This window comes from Thalia democratica, chromosome 4, assembly GCF_965202585.1.
Source record: "Thalia democratica chromosome 4, ktThaDemo2.hap1.1, whole genome shotgun sequence".
Classification (NCBI taxonomy): Eukaryota; Metazoa; Chordata; class Thaliacea; order Salpida; family Salpidae; genus Thalia; species Thalia democratica.
In genome coordinates, this window is record NC_139168.1 from 19,870,415 (window position 1) to 19,883,544 (window position 13,130).

The 13,130-nt window shown below is 22.9% G+C and overlaps 1 protein-coding gene across 1 annotated transcript; it reads left to right on the forward strand.

The window, feature by feature from the left end:
* Positions 1–912: 912 nt before the first annotated feature.
* LOC145835300 (ORM1-like protein 2) lies at positions 913–12,909 on the forward strand. The gene is made up of 2 exons (XM_082942870.1): positions 913–1,129; positions 11,424–12,909. Exons 1-2 carry the CDS (start codon positions 926–928, stop codon positions 11,679–11,681), a joined length of 462 nt encoding a protein of 153 aa, XP_082798996.1. The 5' UTR covers positions 913–925; the 3' UTR covers positions 11,682–12,909.
* Positions 12,910–13,130: the final 221 nt, after the last annotated feature.

Here is a 13,130-nt window from a genome sequence, read left to right on the forward strand (position 1 = left end):
CTTTTTACAGATTATGAAAATTTAAAATTAATTTTGAGATATAGCCAGTCAAAGTAGGAGCTAACAATAGGTTCCTCATGGGAGGAGCAAACTAAAACGTCAAATAACTAGAAATCACTAAAATCTATCTCCTCCTACTTTTTTCCTTGGAACATTTAAAAAATTTTGTTGAGAAGATTTTTATTAATTAAAAAATAAGTTTTATAAAAAAAAACAAAAGCACTTTTTTTTAATTTGTCAAAAAAAATTTGGCAATCATATTTTAAATAAGATTTTAATATTTATTATAAGTTTATGAAACTTAATTTTTTTAAAAGACTTTCAAACTTGTTTAAGTTTTTGAAAACTTTATAATTAAGTTATAACTCTGTAATTTTTTTATACAAAAATATATTTAATTTTAAACCAATTATGCTTTACAAACACATTAAAGGTTCTTGTTTTTCAATCACTTTTAAGTTCATTATTTTATGTATCATCTATTAAGTTTATTTATGGAAAAAATTTTAAACTTGATTAAGCTAACAAATAAAAAATAATAAACAAAGCATGAATTTTGAACGAAAATAATTAAGAAACCTGGAACTTTAAATAGTTTTTAAATGTCAAATGATTAAACTTTGATTAGGTACAAAAAATCAATCATATACAAAATATTTTTTGTCATTTGAAATTTTATTTATTATAAAACACATTTAAAGTAAGCATTACAGTGTATTTTCAATATTTTTAACTATTTAAGAGAGTTCATAGCCTTGAAATTAAATTTATACTAAAAATTAACAAATAAATTTGTTCTTTTGAAAACCTAGAATAGTATTAAATTGGCAACCCTATTTTTTATTAGTATCTTAGTTTTCAGCTTTATATAAACTAAAAACTATCTAAAAAACTAAATACTTCAACAGAATTAATACACAAAATAATGCAAACTGGAACGTCAAACCAAGTGGCCAACCCAAACACAGTGGTTTGGAACAGTCCTGGTATATGGGCCACGTACATACTGGTCGTGGGTGTGGTCCACATCATACTTCTGTCAATACCCTGGTTCACTACCAGCATGTCCTGGACACTCACCAATGTCATACACGGCGTTATAATGTACTTCCTGCTTCACACTATAAAAGTTTGTTGAGTTTTTGTACTAAAACTTTTGATGTTTGTCACTATTCCTACTGTAAAATTGTTTAAAGTTATTTGAGTTATTATTTATAACCTTATAAATTTTAACTTGTAACTGTGACTAGAAAGGTTATCCAGAGTAGTAGTATGTGCCAGTATATAATTTAAGTAAGTCTTATATCTGAAACAACTGTTTCACTAGCCTACCAGTCAAGCCTAGATTGTCTGTCAGTTTATTAAACACAATTAAGGCCATAGGGGGGGGGGTAAACCATGTTTTTTACAAGTTGATCTTATTTTATAGAGTTTTTTCTAAGCTTCAAGATGTTTTTTATTGTTTTAAAAAGTTCTAATTATTTTTTGAGATATGACCAGTCAAAGTTGGGCCGCATAATAGGTTCCCTATGGGAAGGGAAAACTAAAACAGCGAAAAAAGACTATTTTATTTAAAATTTATCTCCTCCTACATTTTTCAAGCAATCTTTTTCAAATTTTCACATTCTAATCTTTATACAATAACAAAAAAACCTTACTTTGGAATTAAAAAAATTTTATGTAAAAGTATATTTTTTTTGAAAAAAAAAAAAACTTTTTTTTTTAATTTTTGTGATAAAATTTTAATTTTTTGAAATTACTTAATTTCTAAAGTAACGTTTTTTCCTTTTATTGTAAGGAACGTTTCCTGAAAATTTAAAGAAAATTGCTTGAAAAATGAAGGAGGAGATACATTTTTAGTGAATTTTAAAATTTTCAAGAAAATTGACCCCATAAAATTTACGGTCCATACGTTTATATTGGAAAATTTTAACAAAAAATTAAATATCTCAAAAGTTAAATGATATTTTTGAATTCTATAAAAACTGGCTTGTAGTTTGTACTTAAAGCTTTCATATAAAAGCTAAAGTTAATTTTTGTAAAAAAAAATGTTGGACCCCCCTATGGCCTTAATCATTTTAAATTTTTAAAACAAATAAGTGTTAATACATGAATTTATACAGTTTTAAAAAGACATACTAGATTTTTTATATAAAAGTTAGACAATTGGTAATTACTCTTAAATAATTTTTCTTTCATTTAATGCCTATCTTTTAATCCAGTTTTGTTTTTCTATTTTAAAGAAAGTACATCTGTTTTTAAGTTAAATTAAATTTTTTCTTTTAAACTTTCTTAATTGATGTTAAAGTGTAGTTTTTTATCTTTGAACTGAAAAGTATATCTTGAAAGAGTAGTTTAAAATCTGCACTTATCATTAAAACAACATTTATGCTGTAGTATATTTTTAATTATTAAATGTACTAATGTATTGCTTTAAATTTATACTGATGCTCTGTATTTGAACATTAATTACTCACTTACAAAAAAAAAAAAACTTTTTATAAAAAGTTTATTGTAAAAGAGCTTGAGTTTGCTTTTATTGTACTAAATTCACAGTTTGCCTAGCCCTGCCATGTAGCCTTAATTTTTAAGTATAAATTAAATTATATATGACCAATTTAATTACCAGTTTAATTAATAGAAGTTGTATGTGATCTCTTTATGTATGATATATGTTTAAATAGCTAATCAAGTTAAGATTTTGTTAATTATTTTGATTATAATGATTATTATTTTATAGTTTTTATTTTTATCAAACTCAAAGTTTGTTTCAAAAAATGTATATTAGTATTTAATGGTTAGCCAAAAGATATATTAATTTTATCTATTCAGCAATTAGTTTAACTATCTTCCATTATTTAAATAATTATTATTTTACTTCAACTATAATACTAAATTTTTCAGTTTATTTTATGGTATTTTTTAAATTAAGAAATATTTTAAAAGCAAAATAAATTTCATACAAAAACTTAACTTATAGAGGGATTTGATTATATGATTTTCCCTAGCATATTAAATAGGATTGAAATAACAAAACTCTATTTAACTTGAATATTTTGATGTGAATTAAAAATTTTTGTGTTTTCAAATGGGGTAAAGTACTTTTTGGTAAGTAAATAAAGTATTTTATGCTTATTTTAACTTATTTAAGTCTTTATATAAAAGTTTAAATACTAACTTACTCAAGTTAAGTAGACCATAAATGTTTATTTATGGCGGTTTTAATAAGTTAAACTATGCATAATAATAAGCATTGTCATTGTTATATACGTATATTTTGCTCTACTGTTAAATTATCTATATAGTTTACTTTTATATTTTTTATTACACTTTTAAAATTGTTGAAATTATGTATATAATTTACTTTTAATTTTATTGTTAAAGTTTTTCATTTGTTGAAAGAACTTTAAAAATAGTTAAAGGTATTAAATTAAAAATAATAAAAAAAAACTTTTAGTTGATTTATTTATTAATTTGGAATAAAAGTTATTTGATTACAAAATACATATTGAATTAGTTTTATTTGTTTATAAGGTTCTTTCTAATATGTTAAAATATTTTAGATATTCTCTTTGATTTAATGTTTTTCTTAATACACTTCAAATATTTACTAGTCTAGTTTCAAGTACAATATTCAAAATAAAAATAGTTTTTTAAGTTTGTAAAGAAAACGTTCTTTGTTAAAATAGATTAAGAATGTTTTGGCTTTATTTATAAAATACTATTAAAAAGTCTTTCAAAATATATGAAAAATTAAAATTACTTTTACATTTAATCAAGCGTTTCATATTTTTATTTGTTAGTTTAGTTAAAATAATTTTACAAAGTATGGTTTTTTATAGATTAGTTACTGTACGCTAGTTTGATAGTGATTAGTAAGTTTATCTAAAGCTATATTTTTTTAAATATTTTAGAAAATAGTTCAATATTAAGCAGATGTTAACTTTTTGTTACATCTATGATAGTATGTAAAATTTATTGTACATAAGTCCAAAAAAACTTTAAGATTTTATAAAATAACTTTTTATTCTCTTTATACATGACAAATTTAAAATTCTTTTCAATAATAAGATTTTTAGTTGCCATGCTTTGTATTTGTTTATTCATAAAGAAATCTCTAAAAAACGTTTTTAAACCATGTTTTCAACTTTCAATTTGATGTCAGCTTAAGGTTAACCAGCATTTTAATTTTTGTGATACAATTAGCTATTTATGTTTTGTAAATAAAATATCATGCTGTGTTGTAAGTTTTAAAGCTCTCCAATTGCGTTTGTTTTTTTTCTAAGGAGTAAGTTTTGAATTCCAATGTTATTTTAGCAAAACATTTTATTATGGCGTTGTTAGTGAGTTATTGAAAAAAATTACTAATTTTATTTTAATTTTTTTTTCAAGAAAAATATTTAAGCTAATTACGACGTAAACTTATTTTAGGATATTCATCTTACTTATTACCATTTGTTCATTGTCTCTATCCCATTAAGTAGTACATAAAACTGGTAGTTACATTTTATTGTTCAATTACTGATATTTAAATGACTATTATAAGCAAATAACACTAATTAAACATGTACCTTGTGACCAATCAGTGTTTATTCCAAGTTAAACAAATAAAAAACTTCTGTAAACATGTTTACAGTTCTTAATAACAATGTTCAAAATAAAACGATGATTAAGATAATGGTACAAACAGGATATACCTATTGTAAATATTTAATATGTGTTTGTATTTATTAAAGCCTGTGGTTTTCATTATATTTCAGTTGAATTGCTTTTAGTCCTGTAGTTTTTATTAGATTCTAGTTGTTGTGGTTTTAATTATTCCATGTCCATTGAAGTTAATAAAGTCTTTGAATTTAGGTTATTTACTATTAAATTCTATTAAATTTTTTGGTGTGCTAAAAAAGACTGACTGATATTTTCTTATTTATAACTCAAAGCCAGTTACTAAAACTCACGATAAAAAAACCTATAAAATATTAAATACGGTTTAAGTTTTGTAAACCTAATATAATGACTTTTAGTTACTGAAGTTTTATTTATAAGTTAATTTTTCTTAGTGTATGTACAGTAAAATACTTATTTATAATGTTTAATTAAAAACGAAAACATAGTAGATAAAATGTTTTTTATAACAGAAAATGTCTAGTTATTATTTGTATTTTTAAATAATTTACGATTAGCAGGTTTTAATAAGTTTTTTTTGTTAGAGTGTTAAAACAAGTAGCCATACCCAAAGTTTAAGAAAATTAAACGGATACCAAAAGTTTAAAATAAGTAAATTTCAATCAGCATTTTTATATGATGTAAGATGTTTATTGGTATAGGATGGATGTGGCTTACATTTTGTGGTATTATACAACATTACATTGAGCGACATCTTTTTAATCTTGTTTGTACTCTAGCTGTAAGCTATGCTTGTGAATTTAAATTAAAAGAAAGTATATACTGATTGGGTGTAAAGCTTGTTATGAATTATAAGAGTTTAAGTTTTTTTATCAGTAACTTTTTTAATAATAAACAATTAAAAATGAAATTTTATGAATATTTTATAATATAACTATTCGAAAATAAAGATTTAAGCGTTTGTTAACAAAAATCCGAGCGAAACAAGCTCACTTGAGTTTATAGTAATAACAAATTAAACAGTATTATTTATTTATTACACTAACACATGTTTCTGTGTGTTAACTAACACATAGTTGAACGAAGCTATTTCTTAACTTTTATAGCTCCGTTGAAATTTAGTTTGTTTTTATTATTTTATAATATATTAATATTTATACTCACTTGTTGATAAATAAAGACATATATTTATACTGAGTGAGTATAGGGCTTGTTTTAAATTGGTCTTAAAAACTTTCTTATAGTATAATTTGTTTTTATGAATAATAATAATAATAATCAATAATAAAAAGCAATTAAAATCCTCTAAAACCTCAAAATTGATAAAAACTTTATTAGATGATAATCATACTTAACTTGACTTTAATGTTACAAAAAAATTATCTATGCTTGTATTAATGAGTTATATAAATTGAACTATTTTTATTTTTGCTAAGTTCAACTAAATGTTTATTGTCTTTTCAAGTAAACTTATACAGACAATTTTGATAATGTGAGAATGTGGTTTTTATATAAGTTATTCTAGTTTTATTCAAAAAGTTGTTGTTTATTAGGTGTTGCATGTTGTCTTTTATTAACCTTTTTAGTTTAAATAAAAATTAATGTTAAAACTAATTGCAATAGCTCATTTCTTATATATTTTGTCATCAAAATTCAATGTAACTTGTTAAAGTAAAATTTATAAAAATTAAGGATATTTGTACGTAAATTTAGTTTTATACCAAGTTTTTTATATTATGTAAAATTTGTGAATTCGTATATGTATCATATATTTTTACTGATTTGAAGGGTAATTTTTCACACACAGGGTTGCCACTTTACCTGGAAAAACCTGGAATTGGACAATTTAGGCAAAAATAACCTGGAAAAACCTGGAATTTGAGAAATTTTGAAAAAAAAACCTGGAAAACCTGGAATTTTGATCAAAAAACCTGGAATTTTTGATAACTTTAACATTTTCAGTAGTAAAATTTCGATTTGACACAAAAAATCTATCATATAAATAAGTTTTGTTTTGTCATCATCAGAAAGCTTTTTTATTAAAAAACATATTTAAAGTAACTTTACAGTATCTTTTTAATGTTTTTATACTATTTAACACAGCATCTTATACAGAAATTAACTTAAAACTAAAAACAGACCCAAAAATGTATACTTTAAAAACCTGGAAGAAATTTGGAAAAAATTTTGAAAAGACGAGTGGCAACCCTGCACACACCTTTAACTTAAAAATTACGTTTTGTTCATTAACAAAATTGTGGTGTCTAACCTGTTTTCTATTCAAGTTTACCTTTTTTAAATATTTAAAGCTGATTAAAATTATACATTATGTACTAGAAACAAGCTTAACTGTGTTTTGAAATTAGTAAAACAGTTTGATATCAAGTAGCTTATTTTAAAATTGGTATATTACTATTAGTATATATATATATATATATCTTATTGTACATAAGTTTATTTATTAAAATACCTTATGATTATATAAGATACCTAATTATTTTATTTCGACAAGTTAATTTTTAAAAGTATAGCTTTTTTTAATTTATAAATCTAGTTTTTGTCATTTTAATGAGAGTTAAGATTAGTCTTTGTTTTTTTAAAATCCATACCTCAAAATCTTTAAAAATCGATTTTAAACGTGTTTCAACTTTCACATTGTTGTCAGCTTAAGTACTTAGGTTAACCAGCATTTTATCTTTGATACAATTAGCTATTTATGTTTTGTAAATAAAATATCATGCTGTGCTGTAGGTTTTAAAGCTCTCCAATTGCGTTTGTTTTTTTCTAAGGAGTAAGTTTTTAATTCCAATGTTATTTTAACAAAGCATTTTATTATAGCATTCTTAGTGAGCTATGGAACTAATTTAGTTTTTAACATTTTTTTCTCAAGAAAAGTATTTAAGCTAATTACGACGTAAAATTGTTTTAGAGTATTTGTTTTACTTTTTACCTTTTGTTTATTTTTTGTATCCCATTGAGTAGTACATAAAACTGGTAATTACATTTTATTGTTCAATTACTGATATTAAAATAAGTATTGTAAGCAAATAAAACTAATTAAATATGTACCTTGTGACTAATCAGTGTTTATTCCAAATAAAACAAATAATAAGCTTCTGTAAACATGTTTACAATTCTTGTTTGCAAGGTTCAAAATAAAACAATGATTAAGATGATAATGAAAACATCGGCGAAAGTCTGCAGAGCAGAAGCCTAGACTTTTGTTATATTACTTACTAAGATGATAAAACAAACTGAGTATTTCCTTCTTGAAATATTTTATGTTTGTTTGTATTTATTAAAACCTGTGGTTTTTATTAGATTTCAGATGAATTCATTTTAAGTTGTTGTGGTTTTAATTATTCCATGTACTTTGAAGTCAGTAAAATCTTTGATCTTATGTAATATATTGTTCATTTATATTGAAAAATTTATGTTCAACCTAAAAGACGACTGATTATACTTTTTATTTATCTCCTAATTAATTTCTAATGTACACAATTTAAAATAAAATCAAAAATAAAATACTGTTTTAGTTTTTAATGAAGCTTCATACTTATTAGAGTTTATTTTTATAACTTAAATTTTTTAGGTTAAATACAGTGCAATATTGTTTTACTCTGTTATACTTAAAACAAAACACCGTGAACTGATTGCTTTTATCAAACAATAATTTCTAGTTTATTTTTAATTTTTATAAAATTTAATGACTAGTGGGTAATTATTTATTGAAATAATTTGTATACATAGTCTTATTTTTAAGAAAAATATTTTGGACACTAAAATTAAAATGTATTTATTCCTAAACATCTTAAAATAGTTTATTTATTGAATTTTTGTTTCAACACTCAAAATAAACTACTATAAATTTTAATAAAATTATACGCGATATATAAATTATGTTAGTAGTTTAGTAAAGTTTTGAAATTAATGAGCCAATAAAAACTTAAACTTTTTGATTTTAAGTGTTTAATTATTAAGATTAATAAAAGAAATCAAGTTTGTTTATGTATAAGTTATTTTTTTAACTTTACAGAACAAAGTACAAAATAATACTCATGTCTAAATTTAAAAACTTGTATTGAATAGAACAAAAATTTCTGTTAAAAAAATTAAAACAAAGAAAAGTGTATTATTAATTTAAAACAAACAATTATCAATCAAGCATTTAAAACAAATAAATATCTATCAAATATTTGAAACGAGTAAACATCCATCAAATATTCAAAACAAACAAACATCTATCAAATATTTAGTACAAATAAATATTTATCAACTATTTGAAATAAACAATAACCTGTCAGAAGTTTCAAACAAATGACAATCTGAATCTATAACAAATTTCAAAAAAGTTAAGTCTACCAAAATTTTAAAGCACATGAACATGTACTCAAAATTTTAAACAATTGAATTTCTATTAGAAATTCATTATAAACAAGTGCCAATCAACATTTTTATATGATGTATATTGGTTTTTAACAACCTCGGCTTACATTTTGTGGTCATTCACAACAATACATTGAGTGACATTATTTTAATCTTGCTTGCTTTATAGTATTATAGCTGTAAGCAATGCTTGTCTGTTTAATTTAAAGTTTGTCTACTGAGTGGGTGTAAAGCTTGTTTTAAATTTGGTCAAATAAAGATCATTGTAGGGATGTAGGTATTAGTTTGATTTATGAATAATATAAACAAGGTTTTAATAAAACTTAAAAAAAAACTCTAATATCTTTAATTTGATAAATATCTTATGAAATTAAGAATCATAATTTTTTTTTTTAAACTATTTCGGCCTATACTAATGCTTTATAAAAGTTTATCTGTTTTTTTTTGCAATTATAATAATTAAACTAAATGCTCACTTTTTTTAAAGTAAAACTATTTAGACAACTATAATAACCAGAGAGTTCGTTTGTGTATATAAACTACTCTAGTTTTATTTAAAAAAAATTATTTATTAGATTTTGTGTGTTAACTTTTGAAACACCAACCTTTTTAGTTTAGACAAAAATTGTGGGTTACAAATAATTATAATAATGATAACAATATCTGATCTGTTTTTTATCACCAAAATTCAATAAAAAAAAACTGTTTAAACTTACTAAAAGAAGTTTATAAGAATTAAGAATATTTATTCGAATTTTTTTATTGTGTTTTACCTAATTTTGAAATGATATAAAGTTATTGAACTTATAAATGTATCATATATTTACTGCTTTAAAGTTTTTCACACCTCAAACTTAAAAAGCATGCTTTGTTACTTAAAAGTTTTGTGGTGTCTAACCTGTATTTTGTTACAAACAAGTTTACCTCGTTTAAGTTTTCAAAGCTGATTAACTTTGTTATACTAAAAACAAGCCCAATTGTGTTTTCAAATTAGTTAAACAATTCAAATATGATTTTATTAAAAATACATTTTACTTTGAGACCAATAAATGTAATTGACATTTAAGCTCGTATTATTTTATATTTAACGTATTATTTTACTAGATTTATTAAAAACCAAGACTTAATTAATCTATTATTACAATCTTTATTTAAACACCTTAAACTTTAACTCTATCTGTTTTTTGCAGTAATTAAATTGGGTTTTAATAACTTTAATCGAAGTAAATTATTCTGATTTAAATTACTATTTCTGACAATAATATAATGATTTTACATATATAACTGTTGTCAAAATCTTAAAATTTTTAAAAGTTATACTTTGAAACAGTTTTATATTTTCTCTACATATAACTTTAAAAAAATTAACATTAAATAATAACTATTACGATCAAACTACCAATGCAGCTGTATTTTTCACGCTACACAAAATATATACATCAAATGTACATATTTCTGGTAAAAGTGAAATTAATTTAATGAACATATTTTACCTTGTGTTAATTTGTAACCTTTAAGGTCAGAAGTACATATATGTATATTACAAAAACAAGTTTCTCACATTTTTTACAGTCTTAAAATTTGAGTAAGTAAACTTAAAGTTAAAAACAATTGATAACAGTTTTTCTTAAAAACAAGTTTAAGACTAAGATTAGTTTGTTACATATAAAAAATTCAATTAAATATTAGTTTAAAATTAAACCACGAAAATTTATTTTAATTAGTTTAAAGCTATTAAGTTAACTAATTTTTAGTTCGATGCTCTGAATTGAGTCAAACCAATTTTTCAAATATTTTATAGTAATACACTGAATATTATTTATAAGTTTTTTATGGCTCAATTAGTTATTCTGGTAGACGTGTTTTTACAACATTTTTTACTAAAAATTAGTTTTCGCATTACAACTAGTTTAACATGTGTTTCAAAACTGCTAATTTTATGTTTGTGAGTATTACTTTTATTGACTGATACTAACTTAATCTATGATAGCTTAATTTTAATTAAAAAATAATTTCTTTAATTTATTTTACTTTTTAGCATTTTGATAAAACTGAAACACTTTTATTTTTAAACAACTTTAAAGTTGAATATTGTTTATACAAAAATAGTTCAAACATGTAAATAAAAATAGTTAAAATACACAAGGTTTCCAGTATAATTTATATTTAATCTTTAATCAAGTCTGGCTGCCATATATCTGTTCAGTCTGTAAAACAAACTAATTTATCAGCTGCTTTTAGCTCTATATTTATTTATTGTATATTAAACTAAAAACTCATATATATATTTAAAGTTTTTATACATAATTTGTGACAACCTTTATACAACAGTTAGATCATTCCAGTTTAAACAGGAAATGATTATTTCAATTATAAGTACATTGAACAATCACAAACAATTTTCTCACATTCAGGGAACCCCCTTTTCCACGCTGGACCAGGGCAAGTACCGGTACATGACCCACTGGGAGCAGATGGACAGTGGGGAGCAGTACACCCAGGCACGCAAGTTTTTCATGGTGGTCCCCTCCGTGATGTACCTGCTGGCTTCGTTCTACTCCATGTACGAGTACCACCATTTCGTTGCCAACACGCTCGTGTTGTTGCTGGGGTTGCTACCTAAGTTGCCCCAGCTTCACGGGGTCCGGTTGTTTGGCATCAACAAGTACTGAGGTTACTTTGGCAACAATGATTTTTGAATAAATTTTTTTACATCAGGCTACAAACTACTTTAAACTTTTTAGAAGTCTTTTAATATCTGATGCTAGTTGTTTTTAACTCCGGTTAGTTTTTTCAAACGATTTTGTCAATGAATTTTCGCATTTATTTTTAATATTTAAATTATTTTTGTTTAATAATCAACTTAATTAATATGTTGTTGTAATCAACATGTAAGCTTTACCAAAATCAGGTTTTTAAATCACTTAAGACAGTTTTTAATGAATGATTTTTTTTATCATGAATAACAACCCTGGTTAAAATTTAATGACGAATTAAAAACCAATGTATGCATTTTCAAGAAAACAATTTAAGTTTTCATAGATTTACAAGATACTACGGACTTAAACAACTAAACTGCAAAAAGTTTTAACTTTATTAGATTAAAAAATACTTAATAATGCTAATATAGTATTTTCTAACTGATCATAAAAATAATACCAATTTAGAATAAGTTAAGTTGATAAAATAACTTTTTTTTGTTTTATTTCTTGAATTATGTAAATTTTTGTTTGCAGTTTCGTATTATCACAGTTTTTTTTTACTAATGTGAATACTTTAATATTTTTTTAAAATCTACATTTATGAAAAAATTTGTAGAAACTTCCTCAATTACTATTTTTGAACTTTTTATCATTAGCTAAAATGCTACAAACTTTTTAGTTTCTATAAGCACTAGTTGAAGTGAGTAGCTGAATAACTTGAGATTTTTTATTTAAAAATTTTGCATCAGATATGAAAGTATTTTGTTACCAAATTTTAACTATGTTTGAGCTTGTTAAGCATTACATATTAGTCATCAAATGAAATAGCTGGTTTAATCAAGTTAAAATTTAAGTTTAAGTACTATTGAATGGTTTTATTTTTAAGTTTATTTCCTAATCTTTGTAAAAAAATATTTTTAATCAACTTAAAATGTGTTCTTGTTTACTTAAAGTGTATCTTGGTAAAGTAAGTTCATTAATATCTATTATGTTAAACTTTTATTAATTAAACCTACCTTTTTTAAAACATTAAAAAGTTGTTTTTAAAGTCTAACTTACATTATAATTTAAAAAAAAAATTAACTTAATCTCACTAAACTTATTTAATAGATAACTGTTTATCAAAATAAAAATTAGTAATTAAAGAGCCAATACTGAATAATTTCTTATCTTTTTTTGAAACCTGATAAAATTATAAATGAGCATAACTCAAAATTTATACTGTTTAAAAAGAAAAACTTTTTAATCTTTTTTTGATAATTCTTACTGCAGTACAGTTCACTATAGCACTTTGAATTTATGAATTCTTCAAATTAAGTATAAATATTTTTCGTACTTTTTAAAATTTAATGAAGTATTTCAGCATTGAATATGAAAATTGTCTCTTTCAAAATCTTCCAAAAAACAGATAAGTTTTTT